The 17,920-nt window shown below is 54.1% G+C and overlaps 1 protein-coding gene across 2 annotated transcripts in view; it reads left to right on the top strand.

The window, feature by feature from the left end:
• Nucleotides 1–13,349, top strand: part of TBC1D9B (TBC1 domain family member 9B) — a 50,491-nt gene extending 37,142 nt beyond the window's left edge. The window contains exons 11-22 of one of the 2 annotated variants that reach the window (XM_003123648.5): nucleotides 252–369; nucleotides 1,180–1,465; nucleotides 3,031–3,160; nucleotides 3,288–3,386; nucleotides 4,135–4,203; nucleotides 5,176–5,416; nucleotides 5,851–5,916; nucleotides 7,509–7,580; nucleotides 7,839–7,889; nucleotides 9,472–9,531; nucleotides 10,102–10,208; nucleotides 11,215–13,349. In XM_003123648.5, coding sequence (XP_003123696.2) covers nucleotides 252–369; nucleotides 1,180–1,465; nucleotides 3,031–3,160; nucleotides 3,288–3,386; nucleotides 4,135–4,203; nucleotides 5,176–5,416; nucleotides 5,851–5,916; nucleotides 7,509–7,580; nucleotides 7,839–7,889; nucleotides 9,472–9,531; nucleotides 10,102–10,208; nucleotides 11,215–11,901 — 1,986 coding nt within the window. In that variant the 3' untranslated portion in view covers nucleotides 11,902–13,349. The remainder of the gene's footprint in view (nucleotides 1–251; nucleotides 370–1,179; nucleotides 1,466–3,030; nucleotides 3,161–3,287; nucleotides 3,387–4,134; nucleotides 4,204–5,175; nucleotides 5,417–5,850; nucleotides 5,917–7,508; nucleotides 7,581–7,838; nucleotides 7,890–9,471; nucleotides 9,532–10,101; nucleotides 10,209–11,214) is intronic. The other variant, XM_003123647.5, reaches the window with a different exon arrangement.
• The last annotated feature ends 4,571 nt before the right edge of the window (nucleotides 13,350–17,920 follow it).

Consider the following 17,920-nt stretch of genomic DNA (forward strand, 5'->3'; position numbering starts at 1 on the left):
CACCCGCGACCCCAGACACCCTGAAGAAGGGCCTTGCCTTCTTGAGTGTCCAGATGCCCTCTGGTCCAGTTTGAGGAACTTGGCTGACTGTTTTTGCCAAATCAAATTTCCTGCAAATTGCTTTTTAGCAGATTGCCTGGAGTGGGGCGGGCTGATTTGTTGTTGCCAGGCTTGCTTGTAGAGCGAGGCCGAGCAGGCCTCTTGGGAGAGGACGGCTCGGGGAGCACCCCTCACCGTCTCTGTGCCCACAGGCCATGAACATCGTCACCTCAGTGCTCCTGCTCTATGGCAGCGAGGAGGAGGCCTTCTGGCTGCTGGTGGCTCTCTGTGAGCGCATGCTGCCCGACTACTACAACACCAGGGTGGTGGGTGAGTGCCCGGGGCTGGCGGCTTGCTGGGGTGGCGGGCCTCCCCGGGCCAGACCTGTGCTCAGCATGTCCCACGGGTGAGCCCTTGGAGGCCCCAGGCTGCAGGCAGTCACAGCTCCCTCTCCGAGCTTAGGAAGCTGTGAAACCTGCGCACGACTAGAGCAAGCGTCTCTCCCAGACTTAATGCAGATTCTCTAGGAGTTGCTGACAGAGAAGCTAGCTTAGGGCCTGACTTCACATTGACCCAACTCTTCTTAAATGTTTTTATTTCCAACATCACAGCTAAAGAGTACATCCCCCCATCAACTGTTGTGAACTCACAGCTAGTAGAATCCATGTTATTAAATGGAAATGCGCTTGCAAATATGTTTAATTACATTTATAATTAAGTCAATTATTCTAAAATGTCCTTCCCCTACTCTTTGTCTTGGGGGTTTCCACTTTGGGGGTCCTATAGAATTGCATCTGCTCACAAGCTTCAGGTCAGAACACACAAGCTACTGGGGCCACTGTTTACCTCCGATGCGCTAAACAGAAACTAGTATTTCCCAGAAAGAAAACCCAAGCATGGTGGAAGAAATCATTCTTTGCACACAATGGTTTGGAAGCTGTAGAAAGGAACTTAGAGGATTTCTTCCCCTTTCTAGTTTTCTCCACCCCACCTGCACCCTCCAGCCCTCAGTCGTAAGCAGAGCTGCCAAGGACCAGGCGGGCTTCCTGTGCCTGAGACCCCGGGGTCCCAGTGCCACAAAGGGCCTGCCTGAGCCAGGGGTGTGAGCTCAGCATTCACACTCCTTCGTCCCCTCTCTAGGAGCCCTGGTGGACCAAGGCATCTTCGAAGAGCTCACGAGAGACTTCCTGCCGCAGCTCTCTGAGAAGATGCAGGACCTGGGCGTGATTTCCAGCATCTCACTCTCCTGGTTCCTGACCCTCTTCCTCAGCGTCATGCCCTTTGAGAGCGCTGTGGTCATTGTTGACTGCTTCTTCTATGAGGGCATCAAGGTGATCCTGCAGGTGGCCTTGGCCATTCTGGATGCCAACATGGAGCAGCTGCTGGGCTGCAGCGACGAGGGCGAGGCCATGACCGTCCTGGGCAGGTGACCGAGCCGGCCTCCCTTCTCCTGCTGGGGAGCTGGCCAGCACTCCCGTGGGTGGCAGGGCCTGAGCCCCTCCCCAGCCCTGTGTTCCCCTCAGTCAGCATCCTGGGACTGAGTGCCCACCAAGTGCCCAGGCAGGGCCAGACCCAGGGCCACCCATGAAGCAGAGGCTAGCCTCCTTCCTAGGAGACAGGATGGCACTGAAGTAGTAACAGGTGCTGGGAGAAGATGACACAGGTAGTGAGTGACAGCACAGTGGGCTGGAGGGCCCGGTGGGCTGGAGGCACTGGAAGAGCAGGGCCTCCCGCTCGGTAGCATCACTGCTTCCCCATCACCTAGAGGGGCAGTAATGGCTGATTGAGCTGACACCCCGTCCAGCACGCCTAAGGCCCCAGGTCATCCTGGCCACCGCCTCCTCCCTCAGTCCCCACATCCCATTCTCATAGACTCTCTCTGGGATCCAGCCCCTTCCCTCAACCCCCCACGGCCTCAGAGCAGGTCCATGACACCCCCACCCAGGGCCCTGTGCCTGCTTCATCACGGTTTTCCCTGCTCCACTCTCACCCACAGGGCTTTTTCTGATCAGCATCTGGCCCTGCTCCTCCCTTGAGACTTGGAGAGTCCCTGTGCCACTGATGGTTCCCTGGACAAAGGTCCTGAGTCCCCCAGCCTGGCCTTCAAGCCCCTTACATCCATGGCCCTCACTCTGGCCCAGGCCCTGAGCTCTGCACAGTCCTACAATCCATGTGCATGTATTTGCCCCACCTGAAAGGCTCCCGGGACAGCCGCTGACGCTGCCCCCAGCCTGCCGAGCCAGCCCAGGTGCTGACAGGGAGCCTGCAGGAGTCCCAGGCTGGCAGAGTTGTTGCCGCCCTGCTATGGGCCTTGCCAGCTCTTTGTCCTCAGTGATGACAAGACATTTGGCCCAAGGCCGGAGTCTGTGAATGGTTTTTATCCCCCCTCCCAAACCAGACAGATGGGACTGCTCCTCAGGAGATGGGGCTGGGGCCAGTGGATGTAGGGGCCCAAGCACTGTCCTCCATCTGAGTGTCGGGCCCTGTCCCGAGGCTACATTCCCTTGGACACCCCCTCAGCAGGACTTTTCCTTTGCCTTCCTCCTGGAACACTCCTCTGGTCCTGATTCTTCCCAGCCAGGGCAGGGAGTCCTCACGTCCCCAGTGACCTGCCAGTTAGAGGAAGCATGTCATCCCTCCAGCTGGGACAAGCCTTCCTCCTGGGGTGGTAGGGGCTGGGCCTAGAAAGGGTGCCCACCCACAGGTGACCAGAGGGCAGGCTTTCTCAGAGTGAGTGCTCAGACCTCTGAGGGGTGCGGCCCTCTCTCCACTGCCTCCAGGGGGCATCCCTGATTTGCCAGGGTATGCGTCTCCCTTCTCTGCCCTGCAGTCTCAGTGGCTCATGGCCCACCCTCCTGAGGACACACAGCCCTCAGGACGCTCGTTAGTTGGGAGTCTGGGCAAATGAGATCCCTCCACATCCTTGAGCTGCAGGTAAGATGTGCCTGTTGCCTGCGGGTGATCTAGATGTCTGTCCTATAATCCTTGCAGATACCTGGATAATGTGGTCAATAAGCAGAGCGTCTCTCCTCCCATCCCCCACCTCCATGCCCTGCTGACCAGCGGGGACAAGCCTCCTGAAGAGGTGGACATCTTCGACCTCCTGAAGGTGTCGTATGAGGTCAGTGCACTCTGGTGCTGTTTGGCCAGACGGCTCCATGGGGTCACGTGGGTGTGGGTGGCCGAGGTGGATGGCTGTCTCTGCTTTATGGTTCTACTTTATCTCACTGAGTCACTCTGGCTGGTAGAAATTCAGCAGCCTGAGGGCCGAGGACATTGAACAGATGCGGTTTAAACAGCGGCTGAAAGTCATCCAGTCCTTGGAGGATACGGCCAAGAGGAGTGTGGTATGAATGGGCCTGGGCTCCCGTGGCCCCAGGCTGCGGGCTGGGGCTGGGGTGGGGGCGGCGACCCAAGTGGGCTGCTCCTGCCGCGCAGCTTTCCAATTTCCCCACGGGGTGGGATGCAGAGCCCCCTGGCATAGTCACATGGGAGTGAAGATGCAAGTTTGGGGCACTGGGGAGAGGCCTAGGCACTATTTTCTGCTCGTGGATTGATCACCGGGAAGCTTCTCTGATGCCCCAGCGCCTAAAGGCCAAGCCGAACCTGCTCTGGGTTCAGCTTTCTGGCCTGGCTTGGCCTCCGCCCCTGGGTAGCAATACTCAGCCAGCCAGCCCTCCATCCGCTCAGCCTGCTGACCTTTGCTGCGAGATTTTGTCTTCCCATCTCTGTAGGGAGAAGTTACTGGGAAGTTCTAGGCCACTTTCCACAGAGCCGGTGCCAGGGCCTTTCCAGGGATCCCAAGCGCATTCTCTAGGTCACTGCCCCTCACCCCATGTCCCTGACTGAGTACCCAGAACACAAAGCCCCAGCACTGGGTCCCCCAGGAAGGAGCTCAGGGAGTGTGAATTGAGTGGCAGGATGGGTGACGAGGAGTAAGCATGTAGACCACACCTTCTCTCCTGAATGGGTCACCCTGGCACCAGCTGGTGACACCAAGAGGGTGGTTCGTGTCTTGCCCTCATCCACACGGGGGTTCTCTCGGAACAGGAACTTGAGATTCCACTAGTTCATCCTCTTTTTCTCTCCTTCTAGGTCCGAGCTATACCTGGGGACATCGGTTTCTCAATTGAAGAGCTGGAGGACCTTTACATGGTGTTTAAGGTGACAGCCAAGAGCAAAGGCAGGACCACTACCCTGACCCGCTCCCCTAAGTGCATTTGCAGTGCAGCATTCTCCTGTCAGGAGAGAAGTAGACTTGAAAGCATTCTCAGATGCAGTCACCACAAGCCTCACATGGTAGAATTTAATCCTTTTTGAAGTTTAGGCAGAATACCTTTAAGTGGCAGAAAATCCACTCCGGTCAACTTATATGACAGACTGCATTGGCCTGTGTAACTGAAAAGTTAAGGCTGGATCCAGGTGTGCCAGCATCCTGTCAGGCTACCCCATCTCAGATATCACCTAGACTGCTCTTCCTATAGAGTGACAGGACTGTCGTCAGCAGCTCCGGGATCATCCTGTCCTCTCAGTAACCCCAGTGATAAGAGAATTTTTCTTTCCAAGTGGTCTTAGCAAAAAACCTAGGGTTGATTGTTGGACTGACTCAAGTTTGGTGCAATGGTGGTAGGAGGGTATTTGCTCCTGGAACCGAAACTGGGCCACGTGCCTACCCCATGGCCATGGCTTGAGGGTGGGACACAAGGGGCTCTCCACTAAAAGTTCAGGTGCTGTTAACAGAAGAAGGGGAAAGGGTGTGGAGAGCAGGCAGGAACAATCACGTTTACGTTGCTTTTCTGCTCTTGTGGTTGGGTCCCGTGGGCCCCTCCAGCTGCCTCTGTTTTGGCCCCCAAGGTCACCACCTTGCTGTGGCCTTAGGGTCAGAGCAGCCCAGCCAGTGCTGCCTCTCACCCGCTGTGGCTGGCAGTCCTGGGGCTCTGTCTTGACTCTCACATCTGTAAACAAGGGGCTGATAGGACCAGAGCGGGAGGTTCTGTGAGACTCTGTGTCTGGCCCAGTGCTCACTATCTGGGATGCTGCAGACCTGGACAGAGGAGGAGCAGGAGCACCCCGACCAGCCTGGGGATCCTGAACACCCAGGGGCCAGGCCATCTCACCAGGCTGTGCCCCCTGCAGGCCAAGCACCTGGCGAGTCAGTACTGGGGGAGCAGCCGCCCTGCAGCTGTGCGTCGGGACCCCAGCCTGCCCTACCTGGAGCAGTACCGCATCGACGTGAACCAGTTCCAGGAACTCTTTGCCAGTCTGACGCCCTGGGCTTGTGGCTCCCACACACCCGTGCTGGCGGGACGCATGTTTCGGCTCCTGGATGAAAATAAGGACTCGCTGATCAACTTCAAGGAGTTCGTGACAGGGATGAGTGAGTGGCTCCAGGGCCTGCAGGGCCTGTCCATTCCCACCCCTTTGCTGAGAAAGCCTCCAGATGCCAGCCCTGGCCAGTCTTCCCACTGCAGCGAGCCCAGGGTAGCCTGGAGCCCTTGACCCTTGAGAAAGGGAGGACAGTTTTCCCACTGGAGACACACGGAGGTCCAGTGGGCGCCCTTCCTCTCATCCCCTCCCTCAGTCTGGGCTGCTTAAGGCCAGGTCTGCGGGTGCCAGAGGCAAAGGGCAAAGCTCAGGGGAAAGTGGGAGGCCTGGTGCTGGTCCCCAGGGGCCTTTCCAGGAGGGAGTCAGGCGGTGTGGAAGGCAGGTCCCACTGGAACCCACTGGAAGGGCACATATTTGAATGTGGCCTGGCCGTGGGACTCCTGTCCCCTCTGGCCAGCATGCCTCCCTGCTGGCCTTCCTCCACAGGTGGGATGTACCACGGAGACCTGACAGAGAAACTCAAGGTGCTCTACAAGCTGCACTTGCCTCCAGGTGAGGGCCTCCCCGCCGCCCCCAGGAAGGGCTTCTCACGCGTCCAGAGCTGGGGCTGGGGGGGTCCCGAGGCACAGGCCTCTGTGGGGTGCCGGGCTTCCTAGCAGCTGGGGTCCCAGTATAGCCCTGATGGAGGGCAAGGGGCAGGAGCTGGAGTGCCAGGGCTGAGGTCCAGCTCCACTGTGGGCTGAGAGCAGGGCCATGACCTGCGTGACCTGGGAGGTGATGTGCGGGGATCTCAGGGGTGGTGGGGGGGACTCCACCCAACGACCCAGACGGAGCACTAGAAATCCAGGAGGAGGGTCGCAGGAGTGGAGATTCAGGTTTGAAGCTAAGATCCCTTTTGTTCATTAGCTTGTCCTTAAGTCTCTCAAGGGTTCATGTTTATTACCAGGGGGGCCTAGAGGCACTGCCAAGGCCCGAGGGGTGGCCGGGGAGCCCTGCTGGGACACTGACAGGTCAGCAGCAGCTGGCCCCAAAGCAGACCAGGTCTCGTGCCTGGGCCGAGCTCGCCTTGATCAGCAGGGGCAGGGGCTCAGAGTTCTCCGTGCTGGGAGCAGGGCCTCATTTTCACTAGAGGGAGTTGACTGAGGCAGGTTAAAGTTTGGGCCCCAGGGGTTCTACTCTCAGGTAGAGCTACCGTAGGGCCCTGCTGTTGTGTGTGACATGCCGCCAGGGAGTCCTCCCAGAGGCTCTCACTTGATTGGCCCAGGGCAGGGCCCAGAGTGTAGTTTTAAAGCTCCCCACCGGACTGTTCTCTGCATCCAGAGCTGAAGAGCCCTGCTTCTGACACAGGTGTTGTCACTTGTGGCCACTTTTGCCTTATAACATGATGAGGAACAGTGGCCTCAGGGACACTTCCAAAAGAAAATTGGTACCAGCTACCTCTGATCCTGTCGAGAGAGAGGCCTGGGCTGGGCAGATCCCACTGGGCTGAGAGCCTGTGGACGAGGGCACATGGGGCCAGCTCGGCCACTCCCCAGCCACCTCTGCTGCCCTGCTTCAACTAGGGCTCCAGTGGCGGCCCCCACCTGGCCACCTCCTCACCTCACCCACTTCTTCCTCCTCCATACACCGGGGAGAATAAGCCCCCTGCACAGACCCATATGGATCCGAGACCCCAGAGACTACTTCATCACACAAAATGAGGCAGGCAGTATGTATAGAAATGCCCAAAATGTATAAAGTGAGAACACCCTGCGCCTGGCCAGTCCCTGCTCACGTGCCTGTGGGAACATAAAACATCCCGAAAGGGTCCTCTGGCCACGTCATCATCGGGGCGGGAGAAAGGATGGCTGTTCAACCCCCTTCCAGCTGCCCTGACTGGATTTTATTTGGGATAGGGATTATGTTTTCACTTGATCTTAGCCAAAAGGCCGAGAAGTGACTGTATTACGTTTTCAAACACAATGTACAAGTCAACCACAATCAGTCGTTGCTGTTACCACTGTGACCCACGCCACATCAGCCAGGCTGGAGCGGCGGGGCACGTGGTGGGGGGTCATGGAGAGACCTTTGTCCAGGACGCTCGAGGTTGGCTTTGGTGAGTCACGTTCCCTCCTGCCCTCCCTCCCCTTTCTCTCTGAGCACAGCCCTGAGCCCAGAGGAGGCCGAGTCAGCCCTGGAAGCGACCCATTATTTCACCGAGGACAGCTCCTCAGAAGGTGAGCACCTTGTGTGCCATTGGCCTCAGGCCCTGTGCCGAGCAGCCCCTCTGTGGGACCCATGCAGGTGGCCTGCGGCCCTCCCCTCCATGGGCTCGGGGAGTGTGCTGCGCCAAGGAGCTGCAGAGCGGGAGCAGCTGCCTCCCTCAGGCCGGGCCCCCTGAGGGTCTTCTCACTCCTGTTTCTCTTGTCTCTGCCTTCCTGGACCCTGGCTTCTCCCTCCCTCTGCCTCCGCTTCTCCTCCGCTGTCCCTTCCAGCATCTCCTCTGACCTCCGATCTGGATCTTTTCCTGCCCTGGGAGGCTCAAGGTCAGTGCCTCGGAGGCAGGGGCGCCCCCTTTGCCCTTGGCTTCCCCAGGGCCTTGGGCTGCATCTCCCAAACACTCAGGAAGTCTGGTGCCAGAGATGCCTCCTAGGTGGCTAAGTCCTGAGGAGAACCAGAGCCAGCCACGGACCAGGGAGGAGAGGGGTGGCTGCTATGCTTGTTGTGGGGCAGTAAATGAGGACACAGCACAGTGGCTGTTGCACAGGTACCAGGGTGTCACCTCCCCAGCCACATGCCAAAAATACTGTCATCATGATCATAGGAAAAACAAAATATTATCATCACCATGCTATCATGTAGAGGAGAGCGGTGGATGCTTTCCTTGGAAACATTTTCATGTTCCACTCAACTTTTTCATTGATTGCCTATTAGAAGTCATCCCTGTGCTACATATAAAGCCAGTTGGGAGGACTGGGTCCCGAGCAATGGGACGTCCTGGGCCTGGGATTTGGCAATCAGGCTGGTGGTGTGCAATGCACCTAGAAAACTGTCCAAAACTCCACCCTGTAATTTTTCATGGGGGATGGATAATAACACACCAGAGATAACACACACCCAAAAGGGAAATTAAAAGCAGTGTGTATCAAGATGCCCAAAACAATCCTGTTGACAGTGTCAGAGGCTTACTTGACTATGAAGCTTGAGGACCTTGGTTTCAACTATGCAAACTAAAGAAGCAGGTGTATCTTCTGTTAAACCTGGTACCTGAGCAGGTCAGGGATGCTTTAGGCTTGTCCCAGCTGCTTCCAGGAGAGCCCTGTCCCCAGACCTCACATAGCCTCCAGGCAGCAGTCTGTTCCCTGGGAGAAGCCTGAGCCCAGGGCACTGCGCCCTCCCCAACAGCACATAGCCAGGGAGGACCGTTTAGAGCTGGGACACTGCCATCCCATCCCAGGACACTGCCTGCCTGAGATTTCCCCGCCAGCCGCACTCCCTTAGAGAGCAGGTCTGGGAGAGCTGAGCAGCCTGCTCCCTTCAAGTTCATGGTCACCGTAGGGAGCACAGTAAAGTGCAGACTCCAGCAAATATGTCACTTTAAGAAATAGTACTGGTGTTCCCTGGTGGCCTAGCGGCTAAGGATGTGGTGTCACTGCTGTGGCATGGGTTCAGTCCCTGGCCTGGGAACTTCTGCCTGCCACAGGCATAGCCCCCAAAAAAGAGAGAAATATGAAAAAAAGAAGAAATACAATTCAGAGCGCATGATTCACATACATGAAAATTCGCATCGGTTATGGCAGTTGCAGGCTGAATGGGTAGTTAGGACTCCCCTGAGTTTGACCTTTATCCGCAGAAACTAGAAATCATTGGGCTTGGACTTTTTGCCATGACCTGCTTCATCGCTTACTTAAGAACTGTGTGGTATGAGTTGTATTCTTTTGAAAGAGAGGATGTGAAGGTTCGGTGGCTCTCCGCTGCGGGGCCGAGAAGAAGCAGAGCGCAGGACCCACTGGCGCAGGGTGGGGTCCACTCCCGCAGGAGAGCACGGACTAGACCGCTGCTCACAAACCTCCGTGGTCTGGAGTCGGAAAGAATATTCTTGTTCTTTTTATTTATCCCATTGTTCAGAAGCACTACAGCAGGATGAGCGAGAGGGAGCTAGAAATGAGGACATCCAAGAAAAAAGAGGTATGTTGAGGCCACTCTCTGCCCATGCTGGTGGAGGCCCAGGGTGGGTGGCGTCTAGTCGCCCTGTCCCTGTGGAAGAGCCCCATTCCCCGGGGAGTTGGCAAGCTCACGCCTGAACCACGGCTCTCCCTGAGGTGAATGCCAGGCCCATCAGCCGCCCAGCTCTCATCGGCCCCAGGCCTGAATCTCTGGCAGCTGCAAACAACCCCAGCCATCACCCCCTCCCTGTGGGCACCTGCTTCCTGCCAGGACTCCTCTAGGTGCCCAGTCAGCCTCTCCTCATGCCACCCCGTCTCCAGCCTCCACCTGGTTCTGTCACCATCTTGAGGAAGACAGATCAGACCATCCGCACCAGCTTAGCTCAAGCCTGCTTCAGCAGAACTTGGGAGACCTGTGAATGTCCTGAGCTGTTTTCCTGTCACCACCTCGCAAATGCCAGGGTGTCTTGTTATAGGGCCCAGCTAACTCCATGCCAGACAATACTTAAAGCCACCTGTCCCCACTACCAGCCCCCAGCCCTCTTTCTCTCATTTGACAGACAGAGATTAATCTTTTTCTCCCAACTCACAGAGGAGAAGGGGACCAGCCCTCCCGACTATCGACACTACCTTCGAATGTGGGCCAAGGAGAAAGAGGTCCAGAAGGAGACGATTAAGGATCTTCCCAAGATGAACCAGGTAGGCCCAACAAGAACATGTTTCTAGAACATTCTCACCAACGCTGGGCCCTCCCACCCAGTGCCCTCTGGCACATAGGAATTCCCCTGCCTATCTCTAGAACCACTAGTCACATGGCAGTCAGGGACTAATCTGGAACGGCAGGGGGGGTTGCTTCTCTCCTCCAGTGATAACTTGCTTCGATTTAATCAGTATTCATGAACCAGAGAAGCATAGGGGAAAGTTAGCCTCCATCTCGAAGACTCATGCTACCATTTATGAGGCGGCGTCCAGTACCTGCTCCCTCCCAGGCCCGGCTCAGAGCTGTGCACACACAGGCCCACTCAGCCCACCACCCACCCCTCATTTGCTGGTCTGCGGGTCGGGAGTGTGGCATCTTGCTGAGAGTCTTACAGCCGGGACCACAGACATCTAGCCAGAGGCAGGTGTTGCGCTGCAGCCTGACCGCGGCTTGCTCTGCCCAGAGAGGGGCCTGCAGGCTGGGTGCTCTCTCACCCTCAGGCCTGAAAAACGGGGTGCCCTGTGGAGGGAGGTTCCAGCCCATTCTCAGGCCAGGAGATGGGCAGTTTCAGAACCTGACCTCAACCAACACAGGCTCCTCACCTTGTCATCAGTCTCTAAAGAGCTTCCTAAATGGCAGAGTTGAAGATATAAAAAACTCACAGTGATTCTAAACCAGTCAAGACGTCCTTGTAGTCACTGGGCTTGGGAAGTTAGGATAGAAGTAGGTCTTTTTTCTGCTAACAGAATGGACCTAGACACAGAGAGACTCAAAATCTTTCTGTACTGAAAGGCAGCTGGAAAAGAAAGCCCTTTTCCTCTCTGCGCCGCAGTGTCCTGATCTGTGAAATGGGCCTGTGAAGACACAGGTGTGTGGGGACAGCTAGCGAGATGACACCCGCACCCCAGCCAGAATGGCCAGTGTTGTGAGTCTGGCTGTCTTGGGGCAGCCGGACCCCATCTTTTACTACCTCCCTGCCCTTTTTCTGTTTTTCCCCTAAAAAAGGAGCAGTTCATTGAGCTGTGCAAGACACTTTACAACATGTTCAGTGAAGACCCCATGGAGCAGGACTTGTACCACGCCATCGCCACGGTGGCCAGCCTGCTGCTCCGCATCGGGGAGGTGGGGAAGAGGTTTTCCGCACGGCCAGGCAGGAAGCCCAGGGACATCGCCCCTGAGGAGGACGAGCTGCCAGCCCCAGACCTCCCTCAGAACCCGGCCCGGGAGCTTCAGCCGCCTGCTGCAGGGGACCCCCAGGCCAAAGCGGGTGGAGACACCCACCCTGGGAAAGCCCCGCAGGAGAGCCAGGTGGTGGGCGAAGGGGGCGGTGGTGAGGGCCGGGGCTCCCCCTCCCAGCCTCTGTCGGACGATGAAACCAAAGATGACCTGTCCATGTCCTCCTACTCGGTGGTCAGCACGGGCTCCCTGCAGTGTGAGGACCTGGCTGACGACACAGTGCTGGTGGGCGGGGAGGCCCGCAGCCCCGTGACCACCCCCCACTGTGGGGGCACCGTGGACACAGACTGGAGCATCTCCTTCGAGCAGATCCTGGCCTCCATCCTGACGGAGTCTGTGCTGGTGAACTTCCTTGAGAAGAAGGTAGACATTGGACTCAAGATCAAGGACCAAAAGAAAGTGGAGAGACAGTTTAGCACCTCCAGTGACCATGAGCAGTCTGCAGCTTTGGGCTGAGGGCTCCAGGGCCTGGGGGCGGGCCTCTCCGCCTCCCTTTCCATTTGCTCCTTAAGGACACATCCCTCCAGCTCTCCCCAGAAGCCGTGAGTTGTAAATGGAAAAAAGGCTGAACAACCGCACTCGGGGCCCGGGCAGAGACTCCCCAGCCCCTCGTCCTGCCTTGGGCCTGCTGGACCCTGTGTAGTGTCAGGGGCTGTCTGATCTGCCCTCACTTGCCCTGCGCTGTGGCCAGGCCACACCCTGTCCTCCACCTCTTTTCCTGCAGCTGTGTGCTCTGGAGGCCCTCCTGCCACTTGGCACCAGGTGGGTGGGGAGGTGGGTGAACACATGTCCATTGGGCACCAAAGTGGTGGGCACTTGGAGATGCCCTCCCGGAGCCCCTGAGCCGGAGCTCCTGGCTGGGGGACACAGGCAGAAAGCATCTGCTGCACCAGGGTGGGTGCCTCCTGCGCAGGCGTTAGTCTAAATTCTCTTTCAGCTCATCATCCTCACCGTTAACCTTAAAAGCATATCCCTCAGGTCCTGATGTATTTCCTTGTATTCATTTGAGTCACTAAAAATCACACTGTGCTTAATGCCTTAATAAATCCCTGAAAGATCTAAAAACCACATCGTGTAGAGAGAATTAATGTGGCCCTTGACCACTGCCTCCTGGCTTTTCCCCAGGCTGGTATGGGGTCCAGGCCATGTTCCAGAGGTTCCAGACACTTAGTCCCCACAGGGAGTTTAAGACCCCCAGGGAAGATGGGCAGGTGGAAGCTGCTGATGCAGGCTGGGCAGAGTCTGCACAGACCTCTGCCAGCAGAGGAGGCCCCGAGCTCTGCAGGTGTGAACAGCCTGAGTCCACCCGAAAAAGGTGTGTGCTCGGGTCCTTGGGTTCAGGAAGCAGACTGCAGGGACACAGGCACCACCTGAGCCCCCAGCTTTGCAGCAGGAGCTGATCATCTGTATCCAGTATTTGCCCCCAACACAGGGTTGTTCTTATTTCTCCTGAAAGATACAGCTCTGTGGCTATTTGCTTTTTTTAAATTTGATAGCTTTATTGAGACAAAACTTAATTGCATTACCATAAAATTTGCTTGTTTTAGGTTACAGTTCAATGATTTTTAGTAAACCTACAGAGTTGTGCAACCATCACCGCAGTTCAACTTTAGAATATTTCCATACCCCAGAAAGACCTCTCCTGCCCATTTGCTGCCAATCTGTGTACCCTCCCCCAGCTCCCGGCAACCACTAATCTATTTTCTCTTTAGTTTTTATGGATGGTTCTTAAAATAACAATCTCCATGGAGTTTTCTGTGGCACAGCAGGTTAAGGAATGTGGCGTTGTCACTGCAGAAGCTCGGGTCACTGCTGTGGTGCGGGTTCAATCCCTAGCCTGGGAAGTTACACATGCTGCAGGTGCAGCCAAAAAAAATTAAAAAATAAAAATCTCCATGATTTTACCTGGTTCACAGCTGCTGAGTTATTTCTCAATAAATGAAGCAAAACAACATCAGGGAAACCGAACAACTGTTTTCTTAACAACAGAAAGTCAGTCATGTAATTTCCTCTCTAATGTTTACACAAACTGACTACATGCTTTGTAATAAATTAATTTCAGAGGATTTATTGCCAGAAAGACTGTTCTCGGCCATAATGAAATTAAGTAAAGATATTTAAGAATTCCACACATTTGGCAATTCAAAGTCAAATCGACTGTAATCAATTAAAAAGATTTAAATAACTTGGAATTTGGATGTTTTACATACCCTGTCAAAGTATAAATTTGAGAATACGCCAAAGAAATTAAATAGAATATGAAAAAGGACCCTGGCCTTTTTATGTGATAAAAAGAATGTACAGGAGTTCCCGTCGTGGCGCAGTGGTTAACGAATCCGACTAGGAACCATGAGGTTGCGGGTTCGGTCCCTGCCCTTGCTCAGTGGGTTAACGATCCGGCGTTGCCGTGAGCTGTGGTGTAGGTTGCAGACGCGGCTAGGATCCCAAGTTGCTGTGGATCTGGCGTAGGCCGGAGGCTACAGCTCCGATTCGACCCCTAGCATGGTAACCTCCATATGCCGAGGGAGCGGCCCAAGAAATAGCAAAAAAGACAAAAAAAAAAAAAAAAAAAAAAGAATGTACAGATGTGTACAGTAGTACTTTTATCTGTTAATCCTCTAACCTGGCATGTAGTCTAAATGTTTAACAAGAACAGTAATGCTACATAATATATGGATAGCATAAAGGGTTTTTTTGTTTTTGTTGTTTTTGTCTTTTCTAGGGTCGCTCCCTCGGCATATGGAGATTCCCAGTCTAGGGGTCTCATCAGAGCTGTAGCTGCCGGCCTACACCAGAGCCACAGCAACACCAGATCCGAGCTGCATCTTACACCACAGCTCACAGCAACACCAGATCCTGAACCCACTGAGCGAGTCCAGAGATCGAACCCTCAACCTCATGGTTCCTAGTCGGATTCGTTAACCACTGAGCCATGACGGGCACTCCAAATTTTTTTTTTTATATAAATGTACGTTTTATTCTGTAAGCAAACATAATTGTTTATTTTAGAACTACCTACCAAGCACTATGTTGTACCAAACCATTCATCAAGTCATTCTTGTAATTTCCAAGGAAAAAATATGTATATGAATTTTTAAAGGATTACATGTTTATGGCAGAAAGGAAGAAAAACACAGAAAAGTAGAAAAACTTTTCCTAGCATTTAAGGCAACTACTAATTATTTTGGTGTCTTTCCCCTCTATTTATCTTTTTCAAAATTAAACTCATACTGTATATGAAATTTCTATTCTGCTCTTTTCATTAACCACAGAACATTCTTTGTAGTGGCCTTCTACTTAAACCAAGAGCACCCAGATGAGAACTGGGCCCCCTTATTCAGAGCTTGCTATAGCAAAGGAGTCAGGAGTTCCCATCGTGGCTCAGCAGTTAATGAACCCAACTAGTATCCATGAGGATGCAGGTTCAATCTTGGGCCTTGCTCAGTGGGTTAAGGATCCGGTGTTGCAGTGAGCTGTGGTGTAGGTCCCAGACGCGGCTCAGATCTGGCGTGTCTGTGGCTGTGGTGCAGGACAACAGCTACAGCTCCAATTCAACCACTAGCCTGGGAACCTCCATATGCCGAGAGGGCGGCCCTACAAAGACCAAAAAGCAAAAAAATGGAGTCAGCCACTGTTACTTGCACTTGGCAGTGACTCAAAGGCAGGCTGAGGATGGGAAGGCCGTGTAAGGGGAAAACGAGGGAAGGCTTCGGATGTGCCCTGGTTAGAGGCTGCAGTGGGGGAAATGGGCCGGCTGACTAGAAGCAGGACGTCTCCCATGATTGGCTTGGGAAGCACAATTGGCTTTTTCCAGTTGGTCCTGAGATGAAGTGGGAATGTGCGAAAAAGAGGGCAACTGGCCACGACTGACCAAGTCCCGACTCCTGCAGAAGTTGAGGCTGGGTCTGGGGGTTGAAGGAGTTTGGTTATTGCAGAGGTTGTCCTAGGTGGACTGGTCACTGTCTGTATAGTCAGTCTCAACCATAATTTTTAAAATTAATTTTTTTCTAATATATATTATTGTGCAACATTGGGAAAATATTAAAAATATTAAATCACCTATAACCCTTGCCTCCCACACCCAGAAATAAATAATGCCTGGTTTTATGTAATTGAAATTATGCATATTTTGTTGCTGCCTTGCTTCCCAACAGAACACATACCAGCATTTTCACTCCAAACTCAAACTTTTTGTAATGGATCTGCATTACGGTCTATTAGCATTCTTATTTCCATTCTTATTTCCACTTTTTTCCTGTTATACTTCAAGTATCACTACTGCATAAACAGTAAGTCTGGGTGATTCAGATTATTCAGATAGAGGTAATAGCCAGATTGTTTTTCCCTTTTACCATTCTTCCAGCATCCTTTAAGAAATGTTCCTCTCCATGACGTTGCGGGTTCGGTCCCTGCCCTTGCTCAGTGGGTTAACGATCCGGCGTTGCCGTGAGCTGTGGTGTAGGTTGCAGACGCGGCTCGGATCCTGCGTTGCTGTGGCTCTGGCGTAGGCCGGTGGCTACAGCTCCGATTCGACCCCTAGCCTGGGAACCTCCATATGCCGTGGGAGCGGCCCAAGAAATAGCAACAACAACAACAACAAAAGACAAAAAAAAAAAAAAAAAAAAAAAAAAAAAAAGAAATGTTCCTCTTTTACCACATCCTTGTCAAGATTGGGCTTTTTTTTTTTTTTTGTCTTTTGTCTTTTGTCTTTTATAGGGTCACACCCACGGTATATAGAGGTTCCCAGGCTAGTGGTCGAATCGGAGCTACAGCTGCTGGCCTACGCCAGAGCCACAGCAACGCCAGATCCAAGCCGTGTCTGCGACTTACACCATAGCTCACAGCAACGCTGGATCCTGAACCCACTGAGCAAGGCCAGGGATCAAACCCGCAAGCTCATGGTTCCTAATCAGATTTGTTTCCGCTTCACCAGGACAGGAACTCCAGACTTGGGCATTTTTAATTTTCTTTTAACAAGATGAGTTATGTTGTCAGGCATGTGTGAATGTCTAGGCAGGTTGGCATTGGGGTCCCATTGAAGTTGGGACATGAGGGGTGAGCTGTTCCTCCCTGCCCAGAGCAGGACTTGGCCTCCACCTTTCAGAGCAGAGCTTTCTCAGGGCTGCAGGAAGTGAGACAGCCTGGGACCTGGGCCCCTTTGGGGTAGTACTTGCACCTGGACAAACCTCTCCTCCAGCAACAAAATACAAAGAAACTCTAAGGGACTAAAAATAGCTGTGTGCATACACAGTTGGGGCAAATTATGAACAAGACACAAGAAAAAGACCAAAAACTCAGCTTTCACTCCTGAGGGGTGGGGAGCAAAAGCAGAGTATTGTGCATAATCCCTGCCCACTGCACCACTAGGGGGGTGGACAGACCACCCAAGCCACCCTGCCAGCTTGACTGCTGGACCTGTCCTTACCCTCAGGTCACTTAGGCAACCAGATCCCACGCTGAGCACCAATACCCCAGAAGTAAGCAAAGGAATCCGTTATTGTTTTCACTCCCCCTTGCCGCAGCATGAGTCCCAATAACGCCTTGTCTGAATTTCTTATCTGGCCTCTTTATCAATTTCTACTGAGTAAGGAATCCAAGAACCCTGGACGGTAACGGGGGACTGATTTCATTTTCAACCGCCAGGTGTCAGAAGACTGATTTCATTTTCAACCGCCAGGCGTCTCCGGTTCCCTCTCTGAGAAGCATAGGTCTGGTGAACTGTTTATTTTCCCAGGATTCTTGGTGCTGCAGCTCAAAGTTTAACTGGACCACCTCTGACCAGCGGTCCTGCATATCCCAACTTTGGCCCCAAGAAGTGAGCTGGAGTAGGGCGGCACCCTCCAGCTCCCTCTCTCAGGCTAAGAGAAGCAGAAGAAACGGTGCCAACAAAGGGCCGACCTGGAGCGGCAGCTAGAGACCCCAACGTTGCAACTTTTTTTTTTCCGGTTTTCTTAGGGCCACACCTGCGACATATGGAAGTTCCCAGGCTAGGGGTCTAATCTGAGCTACACCTACTGGAGTACTAGCGAGCTGCTGTACCCGAACTGCTGGCCTACACCACAGCCACAGCAATGCCGGATGCCCAACCTCCTGGGCGAGGCCAGGGATCGAACCCCAACCCACGAACTAGTCGGATTCGTTTCCGCTGCGTCTCAACAGGAACTCCCCCAACCTTGCAACTTTAAAACGCTCCTTTAAATAAAGCTGGGAACTGGCTCACGAGAACCGGTGGACCTGACTGACGCAAACTCCAAACAACGCCTGACTGGGTGGCAGAGAGAAGACCCCAGTAGCCTGAAGTCGACTGCGGACCAACCCGAACGTGGAGAAACACCTGGGGGTAGAGAAGCCCAAGGCCGCAGAACCGGGCAGAGCAGTGTGGGCGGGAAACGCAGGGCGGGAGCGCATAAAGGGGCGGAGCCTGAGGCTGGAGGGGCCCGGGCGCAAGAAGTGGGCGGAGCCAGGGCGGACAGGC

Source organism: Sus scrofa, chromosome 2, assembly GCF_054392235.1.
Source record: "Sus scrofa isolate SSC_HxYL_T2T_F1_AM1 chromosome 2, Sscrofa_HxYL_maternal_Yorkshire_Landrace_v2.0, whole genome shotgun sequence".
NCBI classification, from domain to species: Eukaryota; Metazoa; Chordata; class Mammalia; order Artiodactyla; family Suidae; genus Sus; species Sus scrofa.